The 24,729-nt window shown below is 35.7% G+C and overlaps 2 protein-coding genes across 2 annotated transcripts; both read right to left on the minus strand.

Moving 5' to 3' along the window:
• Nucleotides 1-3,074: 3,074 nt before the first annotated feature.
• LOC113232308 lies at nt 3,075-9,698 on the minus strand. The gene is made up of 6 exons (XM_026466984.1): nt 9,404-9,698; nt 7,978-8,137; nt 7,635-7,740; nt 4,844-7,559; nt 4,624-4,767; nt 3,075-4,549 (listed from the first exon to the last, which is right to left on the minus strand). Exons 2-6 carry the CDS (start codon nt 8,120-8,122, stop codon nt 4,307-4,309), a joined length of 3,354 nt encoding a protein of 1,117 aa, XP_026322769.1. The 5' UTR covers nt 8,123-8,137; nt 9,404-9,698; the 3' UTR covers nt 3,075-4,306.
• Nucleotides 9,699-15,889: 6,191 nt separating this feature from the next.
• LOC113232306 lies at nt 15,890-20,563 on the minus strand. Its single transcript, XM_026466981.1, has 3 exons — nt 20,466-20,563; nt 19,588-19,808; nt 15,890-17,812 (listed from the first exon to the last, which is right to left on the minus strand). Exons 1-3 carry the CDS (start codon nt 20,512-20,514, stop codon nt 17,639-17,641), a joined length of 444 nt encoding a protein of 147 aa, XP_026322766.1. The 5' UTR covers nt 20,515-20,563; the 3' UTR covers nt 15,890-17,638.
• Nucleotides 20,564-24,729: the final 4,166 nt, after the last annotated feature.

A 24,729-nucleotide genomic window follows, 5' to 3' on the forward strand; every position in this document is an offset into this window, starting at 1 on the left:
TTAACCGATTATGTAAAAAAAAGAGGTATGTAACGTTTTTCGTTACAACTCAGACCTCTAAATCGCAAAGACCTGAGGTGCATTGCCATTGCGCCCGTCACCCTGAGATATAAGGTGACAAGTCCCATGTGCTTGTAATTTCACCAGCACCCATTGAAGGGTAAGGTAAGGGAGCTAGTGGTTTTTTTCGGATTTAAATCGCTTATATTTGTTATTTCAAACCAACCGTGACCACGGGACGTGTAAAGTGCCCGAAACGTTAGTTTGTTTGAGAAAAAAAACAAACATTAGCTTAGATCCGAAAAAACAGTTACATTTTCAATGTGTAACAATCGCGTAAACCTAAGCGTCTAGCGTCTTTCAACCGTTAGTGTCTTGCCAACGCACCTTAGAGGATGGATCCATAGTTTAAGCAATGCACGCACAGCGTCGACATGACTTCCGCGTTTTGACAATGCCAAACGGTCAGATTCGCAGAATGCCAGACTCGCAAGAGGCCAGATTAGCAAAATGCCAATTGTCATTGCCAGGAACTGGCCTTCCTCCTCTTGACGCACGAACTAATCATCTTGCTTTCATAAAGAAAATTACTAACTTTACAGCTTCAATTAGATATTACTAACTTATATTGCTATATTAGTACACTATTCTCTACTCTTCTATTAGTACAGTAATTGTATTCTTTTTTAATAAGAATTCCAAATTGGTCAATTCATTGTCATTTAAAATTGTTATGTTTATAAATGCATTTTGTTTTTTTTTTATTCCCAATAAATAATATTTTATTCAAATATTCATTTCACTTAATTGCTAATTAGTCCACGTACAACCATTCAAAATGCATATTTTTAAAGGACATCTTAATCTGGTTTTCCCGAAGAAATATTCCCTCTTCCCTTATCCCTTACTTTCGAAAATATTAACAGCAATTCCAGAAAGTTTCATAAAAATATTCTAAAAAAAGGTCTCTGAGTAGGCAGTAAGTTTAAGTTAGTACTACCTAATTGAAGCTGTAAAGTTAGCAAATTTCTTTATGATAGAAAGATCAGTTATTTACTGGTTAGACTAAACTACATTTTGTATTTAACAAATTAATAAAGCATCAGAATCTCGCTTCATTATCATCATTATTTCCGCCGAATGACGTCCACTACTGGACATTAGTTCGTGCGTCAGGAGGAGGAAGGCCTGTTCCTGACAGTGACATTTGGCATTTTGCTAATCTGGCATTCTGCAAATCTGACATCTCAGCCCGTTTGGTATTTTGCGTTTCTGGCATAATGCGGCGTCGGGTATACGTCGCGCTGGCATGGCGTCATCGCCGCGTTATATACACGACGTTCGGCACTATTTCGGGTCCACTCCCGTCTGACATCCATCCAAAACAATTACTGTGAAATAAGTAACACTCAACTAAATCAAAAGAACTGTAGTAGATCCCCAGCAGTCCCTTACTGACGCCGCGCTGGCGTTGCGCCGCGGCTGCGCGAGTGGCACATCGTGGCGACGCTGTGCGTACTTTGGTAAGATGCTGACGCTTGAAAATCGCTAGTGTGGGAAATCTCTTAATGGGACAGGTACAGCTAAAAGAAAATGCCGGAAATAAAAGTATACATTTTAGGCTAAATTATTATTTAGTCATGGGAACAATCTTAGGAATACAGAGCCGACTTTTTTTTCATATGATACATAATAATATTCCTGATAAGTTTTATTCTTATATAATTTCTTGAAAAGTTGATTGTTTCAGAGAAAAAAAATATTTTTTTTTGTTTTGAGAAATAAATATTTTCTTTTTTATGTCGAAATGTAGGAAAATGTAATGTGGGTGATTTATTTACAGTATAGGTCCAATGCTTTTTGTATCAAGAAAAAAATAATCCATATGCAGGTACTGGCTTTACGAGTAAAAAGGTAGCAACATTTTAGATTTGTTATTTATTTTTTAACACAATATACTAGTTTCTACTTAACTTTCGTGTTATTGTTATAACACTCTAAATTACACTAAAAGTAATTTTTCTTTAGTCGTAGCTCATGTATTTTGTTAAAAAAACACATAAAAATCTTGGTAATTTTGCCACACCTTTACTTACAAAGCAGACAGATTATTTTTTTCCACATAGAAAATGGTTAAAATTAACTGTAAGTAACCCACGCATATTACATTTTCGTATATTTGGACAAATAAAATAAAATGTGTATTTCTCCATACAAAAAAAAAAAAAAATTTTTCTCCGAAACTATCAACTTTTTTAACAGGAAATTATACAAGAATAAAAGTTGTTAGGAATATTATTATCTATCACATGAAAAAAAATTTGTTCGATACTCCACAAGTTATTGAATTAGCAATTTGAACCCACTGTGCTACGCAACGCCGACGCAACGCCCGTGTGGCAACCCCGTTAGTCGAGTGGTTTGAGTTCTTGTAAAATAAAACAATGTACGTAGTTTTTAAATTTTCAACCGCTTTTGCTGTACTTGTTCAGTTACAGGACTACAAGACAAATTCTGGATTCGACAGATTCTATCACAAAATGTAAAGTGTTTTATTTTCGATGTTTGTCAACAAAAATTGAGTAAAATTTTACAAAATCTATAATAAAAAATGTTTACTTCATTGTTACTTTATGTGTAATTATTATTAATATAAATAGTACTATTTTATTTTCTCAATACTTGTTGCGCTAAATGTGCCAGTGTGTGTATGATTCTTTGTCAATTACCCTTAGAAATTGTTTATCGGCTTCTAGATCAACACAATTTGGATACCTCTCAGGTAAGTTGTTGTAAGTCAAAATACTATTTTTTGCTTTTTAACTTAAATATATCCTTTTTTTATGGTTCTATGTTTGAAAGTAAACATAACACGAAGTGATTTCTTTACTTTAAATTATGGTACCTAAAACATATATAAAAAAGGAAATTTAAAGAGCAAAGAATGGTGTTTTGACTTACAACTTACATGTGAGGCACCGATTTATTTTCTCGAGTTTAGGAGTGAAAGCTTCTACAATTTTAAGTATTACTAAAACACACAAACATACAAAACAACTCTTTTTATTATCATAGGAGTTCCTTGCCATAATTTTAGGTAAATAAGTTAAATAATAAAATCACAACTTAATGAATACTTAAAATTAACTCGAACGTCATCATAGAAGAATTTGAAATTTGGAATTTGGACTTACAATATTTTCAAAGTGTCGAAAGGACACTGAAACAAGGATATCAAAGTGAGACGTCGTAACCCATTCACTTATTTTCTATGGCAGGTAAAATGGACTCAAAAATCGTTTAAAAAATATTTAAATATTGATGCGGGGACACCGAATGAACAAATCAGATAAAAAACAACGTTTCACGTACAATATAAATATAATGTTATCAATAATCTCTCAGCACGAGAAGGGCGACGAGGCGGCTCTGTCAAATAGAAATGCCCCGTTAGGTTAACAGGGCGACGACAAGATGCCGCTCGTGGCACCCGCTTCTCATGATGGGAAATACTCTATAATATCAGTGTGATACCATCAATTGTATATATCAATGTCAGTCCTTAAACACATGGCTGAAATTCGACAACTTAAACCTTTAAGCTCAAATTTTATTAATCTATTTACAGTCGCAAGCGTGTATAACTAGTAATTAAGCGTGAAAAAACGATTCAAATTATCAACTTTTACCTAAATATACATCACAGATCGAGATATAAAAAAGAACTATCTATTCTAGGTTCGGCTATAGGGAAACTAGCGGTGACAAAGCGCGCAGGGGCACAAAGAAAATGCGGCCACCTACACGGTGCGTCTAAATTTGTATCTGTGCAGGCAAAATCAACACGGGCTAAGTAGATAATGTGAATTAATGGAAGAAACATGAACAAGATGCGCATAAAAATAAATTATTATAAGTAACCGCGCAAGGAAAGAAGACAACAATTAAATAGAGAACAAAATAAAGTTAATGCCCCTTTCTGGTAGCTGATAAAGTCCATTCGAAAAACTGGCAAGCACTTACACATTAAATTGATAATCTTATGTATTATAAGTTCTGGTAACTTCACTGACATTTGTTTAAAAAAAATATACTCTGTTCTTTATTTTAACCATCTGTTGATACATTTTGAATTGTAATTTTACTAATCATAGATTTGTGCCATTTTAGATTTTATGCGACTGGTTTGCTGGCATGATCCAAAATAGTTTCTAGTATTTTCGCCGTAGCGACGAACTGTGGCAGTAATTATTACTTTTTAGATTTATGATAATAGCCCCCGAAGTCAAAGTAGAGTTAAATTCGTTTAATTCTTGTCATTTCCACTAGTTTTTGTGTCTTTTTTGTTTGCGTCATCGTATTTCGTCTCCGCGCTGGTAACTTCACCCTCTTTCTCGTCTTTCTTACTCTTGGAACTCTCCTGTGGCTCCACGGTCTCTTGAGACTTGGGTTTAGTTTCCCATTTATTTTGAAATTCGTCGTTCAACAATTTCTCGAAGTCACTTGACACTTTATTTACATTTTTCTTCATAGCAGGGTCAGGATAACTCTGTGAAATGAAACATTGTCTATTATTCTACTGCTCTCTATAAATTGCTTTACAAATACGTATGTTTAAAGTACCTTTAGGTAGAGTCGGACATTGTTGAAAATTCGCCTAAAATCTTGAACGACTTGTTCGTATTCAGTATAGGCTGAATTCTTCAATTTTGTAGATATATCGTGAAGGCACATTGGATATTTCACAACTTCGTAAAAACGAGGAGCCTGCAAAGTACATCCTTTAGGACATTGCTAAGAAGCTTTACAAGAGTTTGAATATTAAATTGGTACAAAAACTTACCACTTTAATATCCATATCGTGTTGAATAAACGCGGCTTCGTTTATCTGTGATAAGTTGCCTAATATTGTTTCAAACTTTTTGACAGTAGTTGCAGCAAGAGGTTTCTTTTTCTTGGGATGATACCACATGCCTGACACTGCCACCTTTGATTTGCCAGTAGATTTCTTGTGATTTTCGTCTCGAATACAATTGCCAGTGTGATCGAAATTTGGACAACGTGCATTCTCTTTTGATTGTTCAGTTTTGTTATCAATTACTTCGACGTGATCTTCTGGTTCTAGACATTTTGATTCCAAATCTACAAACTTTGTGGTGTCTTCAACAAATATAGATTGTTCTTGACTCTTTGTTATCCCATACTCGTGTTTAGGTACTTGCTGGTCCCACAAGGTCGGTAAGTCTTTTGGCATGAAATGGTTCGCGGGTAGTCCAGTGGCCCACGCGTTATTTTGTTCAATACCAAGTTTCACTTGCTTCAAATCATCGAGATATTCATCGGTTGCGCTGAGACCTAAAGCATCATACAACCGAGCTGTGTCCGACTTGGAGCCCTCGTGGATAAAATCCATCAATTTAGGAGCAGATTGCTTAGCTGCTTCCCAAGCACGGTCAGATGTCATTGAACTCAAAATATCTAGAGTATCTGCACTTCTTATATCTAAGCATGGAATAGCAGGTCTCTGCATTATCTTTTGATCGTCAAAAATATCATCAGCACGTCTGGACATCAAGCATGGCCACGCTTCCATATTGTATTTTGGCTGTGGTGCCAATGTCACAGGAGGAAATGGCATTTTCATTTTCAATGGAGTCATATCATCCACCACCGCACCATCGTATACGACTTCCTGTGAAACGCCTTGTACAAATGGTGATATAGGATCAGCAGGCTTAATAGGAACTTTGTAACTGCCAGGCTTCATGTAAACTTTAGACATCTCATGAAACTCATCGTTTTCGGGATCAATAAATTGCACGGGGCCAGAGATATTGTTAGAGATCGTCACAACATTCGAGGGAACTTGAATACTGTGATTGTGATGAGTTATAAAATCGCTAGGTTCTTTTTGGACCATCTGACCCCACGCCGCAAAAAAATCTGCCTCTTCCTTTGTATCGCCGCAGCTATTATTCTTCTGCACGTAACAGCCTCTCATCTCGGCGGCGGCTGCCATGCTCGGTATCAGTGTTTTTTCTACATGACTCAAAGGAATCATCTTTGCCTTCAATTCCATGTCACGGCGCTGCATTAAATCGCACGGTATGTTACCCATAAGTGGTTGGCCTGGAGCTTTACCTAGTTCAGCGTCCATTTTATGTTTCAGCTGAGTATACAGTTCCCTTTGGTCAGCGTGACACATGCCTTCGAGTGCTCTAAAATCAGGTACATTTGTTATAGTCCAAGATTGACGAGGTTTGGCCTCGCGGACACCGCAGGGATCACATTTATATTGTGCTTTTTGAAAGCTGTCCATATCAGACTGATCGTTCAATGGATAGAAGTTATGTGAGTTTGGTGGCGGAACGACTGGAAATTTTTTATAAGTTACTCCAGATCTAGCAGGCCACGGCCCTTCATTGAAATTTTGTGACGTTCCCTGTGTCTGATTTTGTACCCACGGCGGTTGGACGGCATTGAACGGTTGCGGAGATGCGTTGACAGGCCTCGGGGTACTCGCATGTGGCTTCACTGACTGGAATTTGTTTTGATTTTGTTGACGCGGAGCAGCCGAATTAGTTGCATAGTAGTTGTGAGTAAAACTCTTTTGTTCCATGGTAAATCCATGATCGAGGCATTTGAATGTTTTGTAAATGTGAGTCAACATTTCTTTGGTGACCGCTTGCCATTGTACAAAACATTCTCGTATATTAGGGCTATAATACTTATTCTCAATTCTAGAAAACGTGTCATGTTTTTCGCTAAGTAGTTCTTTCACCCCTTTCCATCCATCCAAGATTCTTACAAATGAAAAAATAAAGTTTTTAATAACCCATGGAATGCCTTGAGAGTGCAAGTTAGCAACAGCACTGTCAGGTTTTTGCACATTAGATCGTGTTTTTGCACAAATAGAGTGTATATTCTTAAAGCAGGGTCGGTTATGGTGTGCTATTGCAATATTCTCTGCATCCGTGCAAGCCTCTATTGCTAGCTGGACTATTTGGTTAGGAATTTGATCATGAATGACTATTTTGTCTAAGGCTGTGAGAAGCACATCTGAAGAGCCTGATGGTTTATTCTTATCGTCATCTTGATTATTCTTTTGATTCTGTTTTTGATTGTTATCATTTCTATTCATATTAAGATTATTATCGTTCCTGGGGTTAGTATCAGAAATGTTACACAGTTCCGATACCATTCTTTCGCCTTCAGCGAAAAAGTCGAGGCTGGATGTAGATTCAGAGTTTAGGTTTCGATCATGTTTCCTTTGACGGTCAGTCTCAGTGCTACTGTCTTTGTATCTGTCCTGGTAGCGTGGGTCGGTGCTGTAAGCATTGCGTTTGTCCTGGCTCTTTACTATTTTCTTTTTAGCTCCTGTGCCGATAGGTTCTTGATTGGAGACGGACCAGGAGCTCTGTGAGCGGCGGTCGGAGTTAACACCACGGTCGCCGATCATGGCCGAACCACCGTAGTTTGGTGAAGTTGGATCAAACACAAGGCCAACTAGAGGCGAATTAGGCGGAGAGCTGAATGTTGGGGCCGATGGATTATTGTATCTGCAAAGATTTAAGCTTGATCAGACTCGAAGACTGAGTATGTCGGTTAGAGTGTGACGTAGGTTAAGGAGTCACCTCGGATTCTGGTACTGTTGATTGGAAGCAGTAGCTTCATAGATTCCAGTGGCCACTCTGCAGTACGTTGCCATGTTTGGATCAGACATGTCTTTGTTGGAGCAGGCTGGAATAAAGAATCTTAATTTAAGAATTTCAAATTGAAATCAAACTTTGGAAAAGCTTGAATGTTTCTTTGTGAAATATCCTATGGGATGGCTGTCGAATGTTCATGGCTAGAAGCCTAAGTCAGTAATCACGGACGAGTTGTAAATTGTTTTCAGTACATAATCGACGGAAACACATTTTTTTATTACCATTTGTTTGTTTGGAGTATTTGAAAAGTACGGATTGAATAGTTTACCATAGTTCTTGGATTGCATCACGGCGTACTGGTGTTGTGAAGGTTGGTACCCCTCCTGGTGCATATTCCGCTCCCGCCCTCTCTCTGCACCACTTTCGCGGTACTCTCCGGTCTTGCTCGACACACCGCCACCATAATCTTGCATTGGGCTTGGGAATGTCTACAAAAAAAAATTCAGTTACAGAATTGTATGATACACATTTATTTTTTAAATGTTTTTTTTTCACTTATCCCTATCAATAAAATCTCTTAACGTGTCTCTACACGTATATCTAATATAATTAGATATTTTTTGATAGATAAGGTAGCTGGTGGGCATAAGATCTCTTTATTGACTGAGTCACGATAAAATAATAATGAAGAAACAGTTATTCCAAGTAGTTAATTTTTTTTATGATATCAAGTGACGGGACGAACAAGTCGTGGTGGTAAGCGACACGCCTATCCTTAACAGCTGCAGTGCCTAAGCTCTGCGAGGCATTGCCACTACGCCCTAAGAAATCTTAGTCTCATACTATTATGATTAAAATGATTAATTAAATTTAAACAATACTATTTGGGAGCCTTCAAATTAGACAAAATTGAATAGAAGGGTTTCAGTGGCGATATTGTGATACTGCAGCCGAGCCACTATTAATTTTCATACAATATTTACAAGCGCAGCTGCAGCGCAACATTTGCAGACTGAATAATGTACGAAAAATTTGAAGGCGCCCTTAGCAGGTAATAAATATCATGTTTTTAAATAAACAGTTATACTTTTCATTGCCATGGTTTTATTCTCGGCTGAACTTCTTAAAAGAAACGGTTGGGTAGACCAGTGACGGTGGCAGGGAAGAGTGAAAAAAATCCACTTGTCCCCACCAGAGCGGACAGCTGGTAGGGACTAGTGGAATAGGCCTATGACTAATGATGCTAGGCGTTCATTACAAGGAAAAAGGAACCGAAAGACGCGCTCGGAGACGTGAAAATTACGTTGCCCGCCGTGTACAGTCAAAAGACTTGTATGACATCGGCGCACTCGGCGGTAGGCACTTATCGTATAACCGTGAGCCAGTGACAGAGCCCTGCCAAAACTAACTAAAATATGTATACATATATAGTAAAAATTGTCATTTAGTCAGACGTTTTCCGAAATGTTTCTAAAATATACTAACATGATTCTTTAAAATAGCGATGATTGCCTTTCAAAAAAATCTATTCCAGCTGACGTAACCGAAACCTTTTCTACAGATCTAGATGGTGTCTGCTAGTCAAAGATTTTTTCGTGGAAAATCCGCACTTTCTCCTTAAAAACTCATGATTTCACGATTTTGTGATGAAAAATGGAATCTACTTTGCGTTTCTTACTACTCTAGATAAAACTGAACATATTTGGTGCAGCAAAAGAGACAAGACTTTTGGATTATTTTTTACTGGTACTTACCGTTGTATGTGACCGGAGTCCCTCTCTCGTTCAGAACATATTAAAAAAAATTAAAATATTTCCTACTTAACGGTAAAGTCGCCTGTCAATTATTCAGTCTTATTATTCTAGCCTTACGAATTAACTGATATGATGTCACCCGATTTGTATGATCTTGGGGCACTATTCCTTATTTCCTAATGAATTCCTCTCGGCATGAGGTATTCATGATCTTTTTACTTCGATGAGATGTGAATAGTGTGAGACTTGCCAAATTATTAAAGCCAACCATATGATTTCGTTCATTTGTTTCTGACGGGGTGTCATTCCATTTTTTCCTATGATTTCGCCGATTTTCGGCCAATACATTCCAAAAACTCGAATCTCTTTTGGTTATTGTAGATTGTAAATTACTTTTAATTTTACCAAAATATTTATTCGTGTGTATTATTTTCGGTGATTTGTTGGTGCAATTTTAAAATTTTTGAGTTGTTTTAACAATCTGTTTGCAAATTTTTGTTTGACTATAAGAAATTATTCACAAATACGTGTGGATAATTCGGGCACTCCATTAAATGATATTTTTCAAAAAGGTTTATGTTGACATCGAAAATTTTCGTATGTGATCTTTTTATAAGTAGTTAATATCTAACAGTAAAAATCTTATTTCTGTAATCTACAGAAATAAGATATTTTTTGCAAAGGTTTCGCTAAGAATATCAGCAGGTATTTACCATAAACGATGGAAAAAAATAAAGGTATTTACCTACAAATTCTTATACATAAAATTCAAGACAAAATCTGAAAATTGTTGTCTTGGGTTAAGTTTACTAAGACCCTATGCAGCAGATGAAGCGCGTTTTCAGAACGGGCGTTTACGGCGCCGTAGAGGCTCAAAAAGCAGACTGCGGCGTTAAAGTTTGTATCGATTCATACGCGAGTATAAAGCTATACAAACGTGTGCCATTCAAAAAGTTCATTTGAAGTTTGTATGTATGGCGCTTGACACGATTCAACAACGTGTTGCAAGGCTGAGTCTACGCCAATCGCCTATGCGCAACTGATGCTCGTTTCAGGAACTAGTGTTGTAAAAGAACTCGAGTCCAGAAGTCTACATTTATTAACTCGACTTATTTTTGCACGGCTCGGTGGCCTAAATCAGTCACGAGTCCGAGGCGAGTCGAGATAGTCATCGGAGCACGGACTGGAATCTAAAAAGAACTCGAGAGGTTAATATGACTAGGGTTTGAACAAAAGTCGAGTTCGAAAACTCGACGCGAAGCAACCTTTACAGTACAAAGTCTCGAGTTCGACAAGCAGGGTTTAATTTTACTGAACAACTACTGTTACCCACGATTTAAATAAAAAACAAAAACCCAATATGGTGATTTATAAACAAAACAAAATATTAATACTTATTAATTATACTACAGTAATTGTATTACAGCTTAACACACCACGTCACAACACCGCTCGGTTGGTACTTACCAGACTCGAGCACGACTCGTTACATGAATAGACTCGAGCACTAATGGCGAATTCGCGTCTATTTGGAAACGCAATAGGCTCGTAATACATCGAACAGTGAGTCTCTGTCTCTATGAGTCGACTCTTGTGAATTGCAGTTGAGTCTTAAAATGTAGACACCCCCTACTGGAGTTTTTTACAATACTAACAGGAACGTGTGTTTATGACATAACGTGTGCAAAGGTTAACTTGCGCGCTATTGAATCTCTTTTGAATCGTGTTAACGGGCGTCGCCGTCGTCGTCTGCGTGTCTGAGGCGCGTGAAAAACGCGGCGTGTGTTTACGCTTCTGTGGCGAGTTTAGAAAATTTATTACTTTATTACATTATTTCAACAATTAATTACTTGGAAACAAACTTTTATATCGCGAGAATCGCAACAAGTGAATGCAATTGTTGCCACTTTACTTTTTAATTGAAACTGCTAATTCATATGAGCTTCTCTTTCCTTTACGTATAGGCTAGGCCTAGTAAAACCTAACAAATAAATACCTAAACTACTACTAACTAAACATTTTTGTAACGCTATCTAACGTTCAACATTTACAAAATACTAATAGACCTATTTTAATTAATATATTATTGTAATATTTGTATAATAGTAAATAGTTATTTTTGATATAAGTGCGGAAAGTTAGTCATTATTCACGAGTCTCAAGACTCGAGACAAGTGAAAATGATAATTTTAAAATTGAAAGTAAAATAAAACAATATATTATAGTGGCGTGGCGCGCGGCGGTTTCGCTTAATACTTAACTCAGGTCATTGTTAATATTCAATCAGCCGTCTTTATGGAAAATATTTTAGTATTTTTAAATGTTACCCGTTGTTTTATAAAACACCTTGGCAATTTAAACAAATAAGATGTTTGTAAGTAAATATACGTTTTAATGACGAATGACTTACATCACAAAGCACATAAATATCAAATAAATATACAACCTCTTTAGTTCTATGTTTAAGACTTGAAACAACAGTAAATAAAAAAAAATGGAAAAGTACAACGCACTAGTGCGAAAAGTCCTTAGACTATTCCTTTATTTTTTTTCCATCCTATAAGGAAAAATCCAACTTTCCGCACGATTTGTAGTGCGAAAAATACCACGTTTTGAGCAACTGTATTAAAAATTTTTTTTTAATACAGTTACTCAAAACGTGGTATTTTTCGTACTACAAATCGTGCGGAAAGTTGGATTTCTCGCACTAGTGCTTTTTACTTTTCCAGTTTTTTTTAATTTACTGTTGTTTTAAGTCTTAAACATAGAACTAAAGAAGTTGTATATTTATTTAATATTTATGTGCTTTGTGACGTACATAAGTCATTCGTCATTAAAACTTATATTTATTTACAAATACTATATAATGAACGTATCGAGTGGAGGTCTCTGCCTACCCCTGAATGGGTGACAGGCGAGATTTTTATGTATATATTTGTTTTATGTATTACAGATAAATTGTATCTCACTACCGTGCACGGGTTCCTAAAGAAGTTTAAACAAAAGTACCAGGACGTCATAATAAGAAAAGTGGTTACAGACCGATATTACAGAAAATAAACAAAAACAGCACGTTAGAACTACATTTCCATAGACTTTTAAATAATGGTTGCAGTGGTTGTATTTCATTATTTTAATTTACTAGCAGAAAATGAGTTTTTTTTAAATACTGTTTTATTTTACTTTCAATGTAGTTTTTTCGCAAATGTATTAAAAAACGTCGTTTGATACACGTGCGGATTTGTCATTTTCACTTGTCTCGAGACTCGTGAATAATGACTAACTTTCCGCACTTGTATCAAAAATAACTATTTTTGCACTTGGCAACAATCTTTCCCAAGAAACATATTGGCGGCAAGTTAGTACGGGTCTTTAAAAAATCAACCTTCACGCTATATGTTACAATAAAAGATTTAAGGTTATGTTAATATTTATTATTATATATTAATGCAAACCACCCTATTTTTTACTATAGTTACAAAAGTAAAATTAAATATTTATATACCTTATTTTTAATTTTTCAAAGAAATATTCCAATTTACGCTACATTACGTTTTACAAAATATTTTATTGAATGAATTTTTATTAAGTTAAATTTATTATTGATTAATAATAGAAATTCGAATAAATGACAACATGCAGTTTGGAATTTTTCATCAGAGGAAATACTTCCGGAAAAATAGTTTCATTTCCTATGTGTAACAATCGCGAAAACCTAAGAACTCGGAAAGTATAAATAATTAAAATAAATATAGAACATTGTAATTAGTTCTTTATTAGAAGTGTAATGAAAACAGAAATATTTTTTTACGTTTTTAAATGTAAATCAATATAAAATAATACAGTCAATCTTGTAATAATAGAATTCAAACACTAGACATAAATGCAATTGTTACAGGAGATAAATTCATTAAACAACTAAATCTAAAAAAATTGAAACACAAAAACATTAACCTCCAAATTTGGTAGGAGACGTAAGTTGCCCACATATGAGGATAGGTTGAAGCAATTTAGTTTCTATACGCTGCAGTAACGGCGTGTCGTTAATGATCTTGTCACCATGTGTTAAATAAAACTAACCTTATAAAATAGTTAATGCAAAATGGGATGCATGTGAATTGTTGAGCCAATTCTCTTTCAGGACTGGAAGTAAACGTACACAAAGAATGTTTCATATGCCGTGTTGTACTAATTACGTTACCTACAATCATCCTCTATTCCGTATATGTCGAGTCTATAACGAAATTAACAAGGACAGGAGTTTAGACATATATTTTCATTTTTAAAATCATGCAATCTTAAGATAACGCAGTAGTAATTTTTAGACCGTTACTTTCGTTTGATTAATTTGAATTGGTTTCTTAAGTTATAATTCATTAATTGTAGTTACCTCCAATCATAATGTATTATATTTGTTAAATTATTATTATTATTATTCTTAGTTGTGTTCAATAATATGACAAAGCTGTGCGTAGCTTGTTCGTAGCTTTTAGCAATATAAATGTGTATTCTGTAGCTATGCCAATAAATAAATAAACCTACCACCGAAAATGAAAAAAAAAAACAATGGAGACGAGATCATCTCTATTGTATTTTACTCGGATAGTAGCAAACAAAGAAAATAATTTCAGTACAGAGTACTAAACAAACCGACCTCAAAACTTCGTGGAATTACATCTATTTGCCAAGTTTTATTGTACTCGGTTACCAGAAAGTGCGCGAAACTCTTAGAGATGAAATACTAGTATTTCGGTTCACAAAGGCCATCGCGTACATACACACACTTGGTATAATAAAAAAAGCACATGTACGGATCGGACCCGAAAAGCTACGATTAAATTCTCTCTCTGCACATTAGACACCGTCAAAACATAGTAAAAAATTAAATAATACATGAACCTACGCCAGTATAGCGAGCTGAGAAAACGTCTCTAACTCTACCATTACCATTTGCCAAATATCAACATTTCTCACCCTTGCTATAATAAGGCCTCGTCTGTAAAATTACAACTTTTCAGGAGTTAATGTTTCTACGTTTACTGTAGTCCATGTGTTATAACCTTTATGTGATAAAAGCACTTTTGACGTACGACACATTTACAAGGTTTTATTAGGCAAATATTTAAGTGCATATCAGAAAACTAAATGCATATAAAATTATGTTTATTATTCAAATAACTTTCATATCTAAAAAAATATTTCACTACAAATAAAACAACTGTCTAACAAAACTTGGGTCAAAAATAATTTAAAAACGTATATCAAAACTAGACCTCCGCTAATTTCTCAGTGTACAACGAAAGTGTTCATTCATTACAAAAATATGGTTTTACATCTTGTTTAAATAATATTATAGAAATAACAATTGTTTTAACAAAATTACCGTAATTTTTATCAAAAATTGCTCAACAAATTATCTTCGTTTATACAATGAATCACGTACAACAAATATATTTATGATATAACGAATAACACATAGTGCATAACATTATTTAAAAAATGTCATCTGATTTACTGAATATAATCGGGACTTTTTATCTCTTTCGCATACAACCTTGAGTGTGGTACAATATGCCTGAATAAAGAACAAGCTAGAAGGCTGTGCAAATGAAACCGCCCTCATTTTTTCAAAAACTTTAAATGCAAACAGTCGTGTTGTAGAGCTCGCGATCCGGCTCATGTATGTGGTACCACCAGCAGACGCCAAAAATGTTCTAATCAGACGAAAAAGCTTTCTTTTTCGTGGACGTCCTGCGAAAGCAACACCCGCATTAATAATTCAAGAAAAGTTTTTATTGAATTATTAATATTAACCTATTTTGTCCCACTGCTGGGCAAAGGTTAATAAAAGTTATTTTAATTTTTTTTATTATTTTCTGCTTTTTTATTTTAAGCTTTGGAGCTAATTTTCTTGCAAATACAAAAAAATACTACGATTTTCAAGCATTAGACTTTGTTGCAATGTTTGTGCGCAATTTTAATTTTTTTGTTGATCTTATTGTTTTGGACAAATTGTACAATTAGACCATTATGTCAAATAAAATGGTGTTTCATTCCGATAGACTGACGTCCCTTTTAGTGAAAAAAGCTTAGAGGATGGAAAAAAATAAAAGAACATGACAAGACAATAATATGTTTATGTTTTCGACGTCGAAATGCATCCTATACATATAACGTCTGATTTATATAATAATATGTCATCGTAACATGTCCTTTAGTTTCCATAGTCTAAGAAAAAGCTTAGAGGATAAGTATGTTTTTTCTCATAAACTTGTGGTCATACGTTTGTTGTATGCCAGAAATATTAAATATGTGTTTAGATGTTAGATATACATTCCGATAAAATATTATGCATTAATTTTATTAAAATATAATGTTAAATTAATTTCCTTTTGAAGTACATATTTTGATGTGCATTTGTTGGAGAAGTGGTATTTGATTGTGAAAAAACTTGCTTTTTTTTGGTGAGCGGTTCAATATTACCGGTTTTATTGTAGCAAAGATACGATTAAAAATGAAATTCTTTCAAGTAAAATGTGCATGGGTTGACAAGTCCCATGTGCATGTAATTTTACCAGCACCCTTACCGTTCAAAGCCGTAACAGTAATGCTTGGCGGCACAAATAGGTGGAGTGGCAGTAATTTTCTTAATTAACTCTTTTACTTTTATAAGAAGCTCTACTGCTTCTGTGACTAATTAATGATAATAGTCCAATCATCTCATTGTACTCAGTGTGATGCAGTGGAGAATGAGTAGCAATTTCTCATACTCTAGGTACCACCTTTGTCCCTCCTTCTGAGAGTCTTCCTCCTGGACATAAATTGCCATGCCTGCTCTAGAAGACTTTAAACAGGCTTCGAACTCAAGCTGGCCGGAGTAGAAACAATTTGTTCAGGTGGATGGTTCTGACCTGGATTGTTTGTGCGGTGCGGTTCAGACGATGGTCCATCTCACATCGTACTTTGCATGACCTAACACCTGCACGCTTGTAGGTTTAATGGCGACTGCTAGTGACGCGGTCGGCTTGACTGTGTTCTGGGCAACAATAATATAATGTGTGTCGTCGATACGACAAGAAGCAGAATACTCTTGAGTCGCAATTTGGCCAAGTTATGTCATTGTAGATACATATAAAATTGTTTAAGTCCTCGGTGGCAGGTTGGATGGGTCCCGGTAGTACCAATTTGGCAATGAACTTCTAAATTTGTTCTAGTCTGGGTGTTTTGGGAATTGCCCCAGAGTGAATTCCGTTGCTCTGGTACTCATAGTGCAGGGAATTCCCGAGTTTGAGACCTGGCAATTGGTATGGTTGTCTGGCAAATTATTATTAGGTATGTTTTATCTTACCTTAGAATTCCGAGAAGCAAAATTGTTCTAGATAGACAGTAGACAGTAATTAAGGAGCTTGTCAATATACTTTAGAGAAAAAAAACAACTTCCTTCTCAAGTTCAATCCATCAAGTCAAATCAATTCTTTCTTTAAATGACGCATAGCAAGAGGCTCAGAGAATGATTTAAGTTGATAGGATTTATAGGTCGCATAATTACTAAAGTATATTGAGGCCATTTTAGGAACACGACTGTTTTAAATGTAAGCGTAATGTAAATCCGTATCTAAATAAATCTGTTGATTTTCTCGATCAATTGAAATTTCATCGTGTATGAGCCTATGGGAATCTAAATCATAGCTTCTTCTCCTGCCCCTCAATTGACCACGACATTTTCATATCCGAACTCCTGGCAATCAGTGTCTCACTCCCCACCTCTATAACAAGTTTACTATATTTATGCAACAAAGCTGTTTATAATGTACTGGCCTCATTTATCGAAAATAATAATATCAAGCTTTAATATGTATATTTATAACAGTTACCTACCCAACTTACCATATCCTTTTTTATCCAAATTCTGTACCTCTTCCATAATCTATAATTCTGCTTTCCCAACACTTTCATTGGCTAAACGCGGAGGCAAAGCCATTAGTACTAAAAAAAGACCTTTTTCCGTCCAAATTTAACTCAATATCTGGCAATTTGCCTTAAATTTAAATTTCGTACTGAAGATTTGGCTTCTCCTTAATAAAATGAAAAGTTGAAATCTAAGTTTCGGCAGTTTGTCTAGACGCCTTAGCCTGTCCCGGAGGACGAAAAATTACTATTGAAGTGACGTCCAATGGTGTCAACGCGATATCATGTTAATAGAGTGTTCCTTGAAAGTCACAGTTACAACGATCATCACTTTGGTTCTTCTCTGACTGCAGTGGTAATGTTGTTTTTGATGAACAGGAGGACTATCGAAATGAGTAATGTTGAGGAGATGAAGGTCTTGTTGGAGCTGTTGCAAAAGTCGGTGGTACACGAGCAGACCTCCTGCCGTCCACCGAAGCCTGAGCGTTGGTAGCAGACCCCCTGGAAATACATAATTTTGTTTGTTTGTTATTTCTATCTTACGCTTGACGCCCACTGATCGTACGGCACTGCAGGGCACATTTTTGAAACTCTACAAATTAATGACAAAGAACCACTATGTGGCTTTGTCATTTTTTCCTTCTTTTTCAGCACACACTCATAGTCCCGCTCTAGCGAAACCATGTGCACGGGCCATGGACACTCAGATAGACAACCACAAATTACATCCAAACTCATGAGGGAAATAAATGTAGACCATACAAATATTTCTCCTGGCCCGGGAATCGAACCCGGAACCTCTGCGTGGCAGAACATCATGGGTGTTTTAGAAGAGAAGGAAATATATAAATATAATACAATGAATAGCGACATCTCTCGCCAGGACTAGTAGCTGTTAAGGTACTAACTGGGTGATAAATCTTTCATAGATTTCTCATAGATGGCGCTACGACTAAAAAGTCGTTGAAAAACCGAATACAAAGACACGACGCAAGCACATAGAAAAATTCGTGAGATCCGCTGGTTCGTTCCGTGGCTTAGTTGGTATAGCGTCTGGCACGGTATGCAAGAAGACGTCGGTTCGAATCGAAGGAATTTTTTCTGAGTGTTCGATCTTTGTATTAATGATTACAACAAACTAGTGGAGTAATTTCACAAAAAATAATTGAATATCAATTCAATAAAAATTTAAAATAATTAGGTACAACAACACGCGCGAGAGTGACTTGAAGCCTGAGATCACTATGCAAGTATAGCAGTGTCTCGCGCTTTATAATAATGAACATGTATTTTTCGGATTTCAACAATAGTAACACTGGTAGAGGGGTATAAATATACCAACCGTTCTGAACAAGCTCATTCTTCGGCCGAGCGTCGAGCAATAAACATCCCATGATGACGCCTCGTGGAGAGGCGAAACATGTGTCGGATGTATTTGGTGGTGGGGTTTGAGACTGTAGTTGCGCTTGTGTTATTTATTTTATTAATTTTAAGCGGAGGGAGGGTGGGATAATTAACTGTATAAAAAAATATTCAACACAAGCGCAGCTGTTTTGCACAATTTAACCTTCACTGGGTTGGCGAAGTACCAAATTGGTTTACTTCCATTTTTAAGAATTCCATGGTAACCGTTCGGCCACAGAGGCAGTTAAGAAACTGAGTTATTAACACTTTTGATTCTACCGGCTTTTTTATTTACACTATTTAACATTTACAATACTTTATATCAAATATCACAGACCGGGACAAGCTGTGAGAACTAAACGGGTCGTTACCACGGATTTTTGTCATCCAAGTACGTAGAAGCTGTGTAATAACCTTTAGTATAAAGTTTTTGTTTGACTGTAGTTCCTAACCTTTTTTGAATAGCAACCGGAATCTTATTAAAGAAGCTTATACATTACTTCATACATTGACTTACAAATAAATGGACGACGGGTCTAATACAAAAACCACGAAAAAAATGTCCCAAGTCAACCTATTTAAACGTAGTGACATGTAACGGAATATGAAAAAGCTAAAACGTTGAATTCAAATTGTAATGTCATCGCAGTACTGTCTAATTTTGCTTGCTTCGCTGTCAGTCGAACAAACGAAGACTGAATGACGCTCTGTATACGATTTTAACGCCCTATAAGTTCGGACACTTTTTAACGCGGACCCGACGTCCATATAATTGTAAGTCAATGGCCTCGTAAATGCATTAGCGACCTTGTGAAGACGACTGTCAAAAATAGTCAGTTTTCTTCCCCGCACCAATGTTGATGATTATTTACCTTGTATTTCGATTCATCCCACCCACAACTCCTGATCACTCGACTCTGAGGACTATGTCCATCCACGCCATAATCTACATCCTGGACAATTTTCCTGCATAGGGTATGAGTAACTCCTCTGTCGTGGTCAGAACAGTTCCTCTTAAGGTTATCGGGGAGGAACTTGTGTGAACAGAGGGAGTTGGTGGCGCTGTTGCATTCGTAGCACATTATTGAAAGACCTAAACACAAAGTAATAAAACTATAGCTTAATATACAATATACATATATGTAATTTCACCAGCAATTTACCCTTCTAAAGTGGAACGTAATAATGCCATTTCTGCTTGGCGCCAGAAATAGGTATGGTGTACCTACTTCCCGGGAAGAACTCTTCCACAAGGAGCTCTAATGCAGGTTTTCAGTCTCGACGCATTTACGCGTCTCGGGTAGAAAGTCGAGACTCGATGAGGTCTCGAAAATCTTGGGAAAATCTGGAGTTTCAGGCCAATTTAAAAAAAAAGGTTTCCATATTTATAGGCTAGGTATTTAGGTAGTCAAATTATGATATTTTAATCGTTATTCATTAACTCAAAACATTTTTTTATAAAAAGCCGACCTAAAAGTTTGTGGAATCACATTTATTTGCGAAGTTTTGTTGAAATCGGTTAACGGAAAGTGTGTGAAATTCAATTAACCATATTCATCCCCTAATTTGTCAGATATGGAATATTTTCTTCAAATTTGAGGGGCCACTAAGATACACCCTTCTCAACAAAAATAAACATGAAAATCTGTTCACAATAGCTATAGTCCGCCACGCCGGAGTCGAACGTACGGCATCTGCTTGGGAGGCGGTAGGTCAAACCTTAGTAAAATAAAAAATAAAAGCAACTTACCACACGTTAAAAGTCCACAAAGAACAGTCACAGTTGCTAGGATCCGCATTCCGACGTTTTAGCGACTACCCGCAGCTTGCGTACGCGTCCTAGGCCGTACCAATTCCATATAGACTCATTCCGGTCTGACTAGATACGTAGATACAATCGTATTCGGATAAAAGAGCCGCCGTAACCAGAGGCAATTCTCGCAAACAGAGTCGTAGTCAGGGAAAGAGAAGACTAAGTGGGGGTCACATTCGACAAGAATCTTATAATACAGGGCCGTAAGCAGAAATAATAAATGTAGTGAAAAGGAGGTCATATAAAACTGCACATTTCTAATCTTGTTGAGGTACCTAAATCAGTGATAAAACTGTTATACTTTAAACTTAAAATTAAATGCACAAGGATTTATCATTAGATTGTTCAATAAAGAGTATGGTATGGTGTATTCGGGAAACAAAAAATTAAACAAAAAACTACGATGTAGGTATAACACACAGGAGTTTGGTATTATGTAAATGCCACACATGTTCAACATAAATATACCTTTTAGGTATACAATACATTTACAAAACTAGCTTATGAATTAATTAGTTAAAAATTTGACACGGAAATTGAACTCGTCTCGTTTCTTGAAACTACTCTCTTTCACCCATGGAACCTCTCCATTCTTATTACAATTGTATTGATTTAATAAAAATGGTGTAATTGTCGGGGATAGTGCAAATCTGCTTATGTTGTATTGGTAAAGGACGCGTATCTGCACTAAATCAAATGTTGCGGGAGAGGGATTTAACGTTATTACTTTTTTATTTCAGTGGCTACGACTTTTATTTTTGCACTGCAAGCATTAATTTATGTTGTCAACGGACTGATAACAATAGTTTCCCGTAAATCACGCTAATTTAGTTGCTACGCGGATTTGGTTTGGCCTCTAAATTACCGGAATGGAAACTCGTAATCCAATGCCAGTTACGCGTACTTGCACTATTCCCAGCGTTATATATTATTTCCATTTCTATAGTTCCGATTTCTGTAAAAGGACCCCTATTATATGACCCCCCATTAATATAAAAATAAATGACACCTAGATACGGCCTTGGCTCAAATATTGTTAAATACAGGATGCGTCTCGTTTGTCGCTCAATCAGACACAGGATGCTCACAATTCAGATGGTGAGAATCATACAATTGATACTCGGATTTGGAATTAAAGTTACAGTGGATTTGCCATGATATTAATGTAATAATTTTTGGGTTTCTAATATAAGGTTGAACGCTGTGAGAACATGTTACACTATTATTAATTTAGGAAAACCATTTTTTCGCGTGTATTTCGACACATCCGTAGAACAAAGGTCTATGTGCAAGACTACTTGTTCTCAGGACATAGTACATTTCGTTCGCTCTTCTTCGCTGTGGATGTCAGATCGACCTTTGTGCGATTTTATATTTCCGAAACGAAGTAAGATATATAAATTCTCAAAATACCTTTACATAGGACCTAGTTTGAATAACGAAATTGTTCTCGTAACGTACTTATCCTCTTTTCGCTATATAATCATATCGGACTCTGTTTTTCGGAAGAGTCGATTTGTTTTTTAAACAAACCAACGTTTCGGGCCTTTTACAGATATCTTGGACACGGCTGACTCCGTGTTTTTAGATAGATGTAGATAGATAGATAACTCGTTTTTTTGCTGAATCACAAATACTTTATAAACAAGCTCACATGTACAATTGTAATGATAAAGAAAAAAGTTAGTCAGGTTTGTGGGTATTTTCCACGAAAGTATATTTTTGTAATTAAAATAAAGATGTGACGGTGTCTGAACGTACATAATCATTATTTATTTATTTACACAATTGGTTGGCCTGTGCAGTGTAAAGTTGTTTATGTAAGGTACGGTGGAACATTGGCTTTAGCCCTGTATAGGTTATATCACAGACCATAATATAAAGGTTATATATATAACCCGTTGATACATAATTAACTTAGTACAGAGTACTAAAAAACCGACCTCAAAAGTACGTGGAATTATACACATTTGTCAAATTTTATTGAAATCGGTTACTGGAAAGCACATGAACACAGCAGGATGAATCCGGTTTCGCGAACCAGATTCATCCCCTAGTTTGCCACCCTTAGAGGTTTAATATTTTCTTCACATTTAAATGGGGCGAATACTGTGGTAGCCTCTTTTCAACAAAAAAAGAATCAATAAAATCGGTTTACAAATGTGGAGTTATCGCGTAACACAAATTAAAAAAAATACAGTCGAATTAAAAATCTCCTCCTATTTTTGAAGTCGGTTAGTAAATAACTCGAGTTTGACACTAATTAGTTACGTCTGACGTCGTGAGATGTGACATCGACATTGTAACAGTCAGTTTTTATTAGCATTTTATTAGAACTCTTAACTAAATTAGAAAGTTAAATTGAAACTTCAGTTATTTGTTCAAAAATGTTTAATAAATACATTCGTGATTTTCCAAACACAACAAAGCTCTGTGGCCTGACATTTACAACAAACTAACTGAAGACAGCGACGAAAAATGTCAAAATCTATTCATTCAAGCAATGTAAACAGGTTCTTCAATTACATGTATCCTTTTTGTAATTTACATTTCAGTTATTTATTTTACTACACAATTCAAATAAACTATTCATAAATTGGGATATTTTTTTCAAGTTCGTGATATTTTGATACTACAAAAATTTTAGCTGCTACGATATTTAAGATGACGTGTAAGGGAGTGCATTTATAAAAAGTTGATAGGCTCTCAAAGTTGTCTATATAGACCCCCTAGGGATCCACTCTAGCATACACACGGTCCTTGTCACGAGAGTGGATCTCATTTAGGCACGTCGAGACCAAAATTTTGGCTTTTCATAAATTGAATAATTCACTTTACATAGATAGTACCTATGTACTGTAAGTACCTATGGTTTGTGTTTGGAATGTATTTAAAAAATAGGATAGAAAAAAGAACAACATCTTGGCAGTTCTAGAAGAAGCTTCCATGAGTCAATATTTAGAATACGTAATAAATATCGATTTATCAAGATAATCCCCGTTTTATATTCAAAAGAATCTCTCGCTACGCTACCTGAGCTACGTCCTATGCAATAAATTTGGCAAGCACCCATTGAAACTTGGGAGCTAGAGATTTTAGGAAATGCCTTATAAACTTCACATCGTCCTGTATCTTTGTCCTTGTCGCCAAGCTATCCAGATTATAAAATTTTTGTGCAACGATATCGTACGTCGCTTACGAGGAAAAATGAGTTTTATACGATTGCAGAGCTGGCCCTTCCCGATACGTCGCAATTACATATCTCTTTTGCCCATCTGACCAGTTCTTTATTACGCTACTTGCCTCAGACTGGTCCAAAAATTAGTCTACATCATTTAAGCCCGTAAATTTCTTTTAGGATTAAGTTTATAGTTTTCTACTTTTCACTACGAAGCGCACAAAGACACAATAGCAAGTTCAAACACAAAAATAAAATATAAATTACGACCTTATATTATGATTTCATTTATATTGCGCCTCCACCATTTATAGCAAAGGACGTAGCTCAGGTAGCGTAGCGAGAGATACTTTTGAATATAAAACGGGGATTATCTTGATAAATAGATAATTATTACATATTCTACAGTACTTACATAATTATTATTATTATGAGGCAGTTCTGTCCTAGTGCTGCCCTCTCTTATTCCATTGAACTCGGTTTTGAATATTGTTTAGCCAGTCCTTTAAAAAGGAGTTCAAATAATTTTGCCATCGCCGACGTCTACCGCGTTTATATTTTTAGTAGCGTGGGTTCCACTTTTAAATTTTAATAAAATAATCATAATGTTTTTTATAACAGACATATATACCACCTATGCAGTAAATATTTCCTAAAAAACAGATATGGAACTATAGTTGATGATAAATATACAAAACTTAACATATATTTATTTTTTCAGTCTACAGTTAAACTTAACAAAGTGAGTACTGTGTTAGTTGTCATAAACACATTTGAATTTAATGAAATTGCAAAAATGTATCATATTAAAAAAGAAAGGGGGGTCTACAAGACAAAAAAGGTTGGGCTCCTATGCACTAGAGTAGTATTGCAAAATAAAACAATCACTTATATAAGTACCGCGAAAATACAAATCCATTTTTTTAAGTTATATTTCTCTTCTAAGCTTTTTAATAACAATTACTTTGCACACGTGGAGAATACAGACAGCGAAGCTGAAAAAGCCTTTGGTCCATTGTTGTA

This window comes from Hyposmocoma kahamanoa, unplaced genomic scaffold (assembly GCF_003589595.1).
Source record: "Hyposmocoma kahamanoa isolate Upper Pololo Valley unplaced genomic scaffold, ASM358959v1 68, whole genome shotgun sequence".
NCBI classification, from domain to species: Eukaryota; Metazoa; Arthropoda; class Insecta; order Lepidoptera; family Cosmopterigidae; genus Hyposmocoma; species Hyposmocoma kahamanoa.

Coding starts and splice junctions, on each gene's coding strand:
- LOC113232306 (XM_026466981.1), bottom strand. CDS start 20,514: ATGCGGATCCTAGCAACTGTGACTGTTCTTTGTGGACTTTTAACGTGT. Junction 19,809..20,465: donor TTGTGGACTTTTAACGTGTG/GTAAGTTGCTTT, acceptor CTTTGTGTTTAG/GTCTTTCAATAATGTGCTAC. Junction 17,813..19,587: donor GGGATGAATCGAAATACAAG/GTAAATAATCAT, acceptor ATGTATTTCCAG/GGGGTCTGCTACCAACGCTC.
- LOC113232308 (XM_026466984.1), bottom strand. CDS start 8,122: ATGCAAGATTATGGTGGCGGTGTGTCGAGCAAGACCGGAGAGTACCGC. Junction 7,741..7,977: donor GATGCAATCCAAGAACTATG/GTAAACTATTCA, acceptor TCTTTATTCCAG/CCTGCTCCAACAAAGACATG. Junction 4,550..4,623: donor ATGTCCGACTCTACCTAAAG/GTACTTTAAACA, acceptor TTCATTTCACAG/AGTTATCCTGACCCTGCTAT.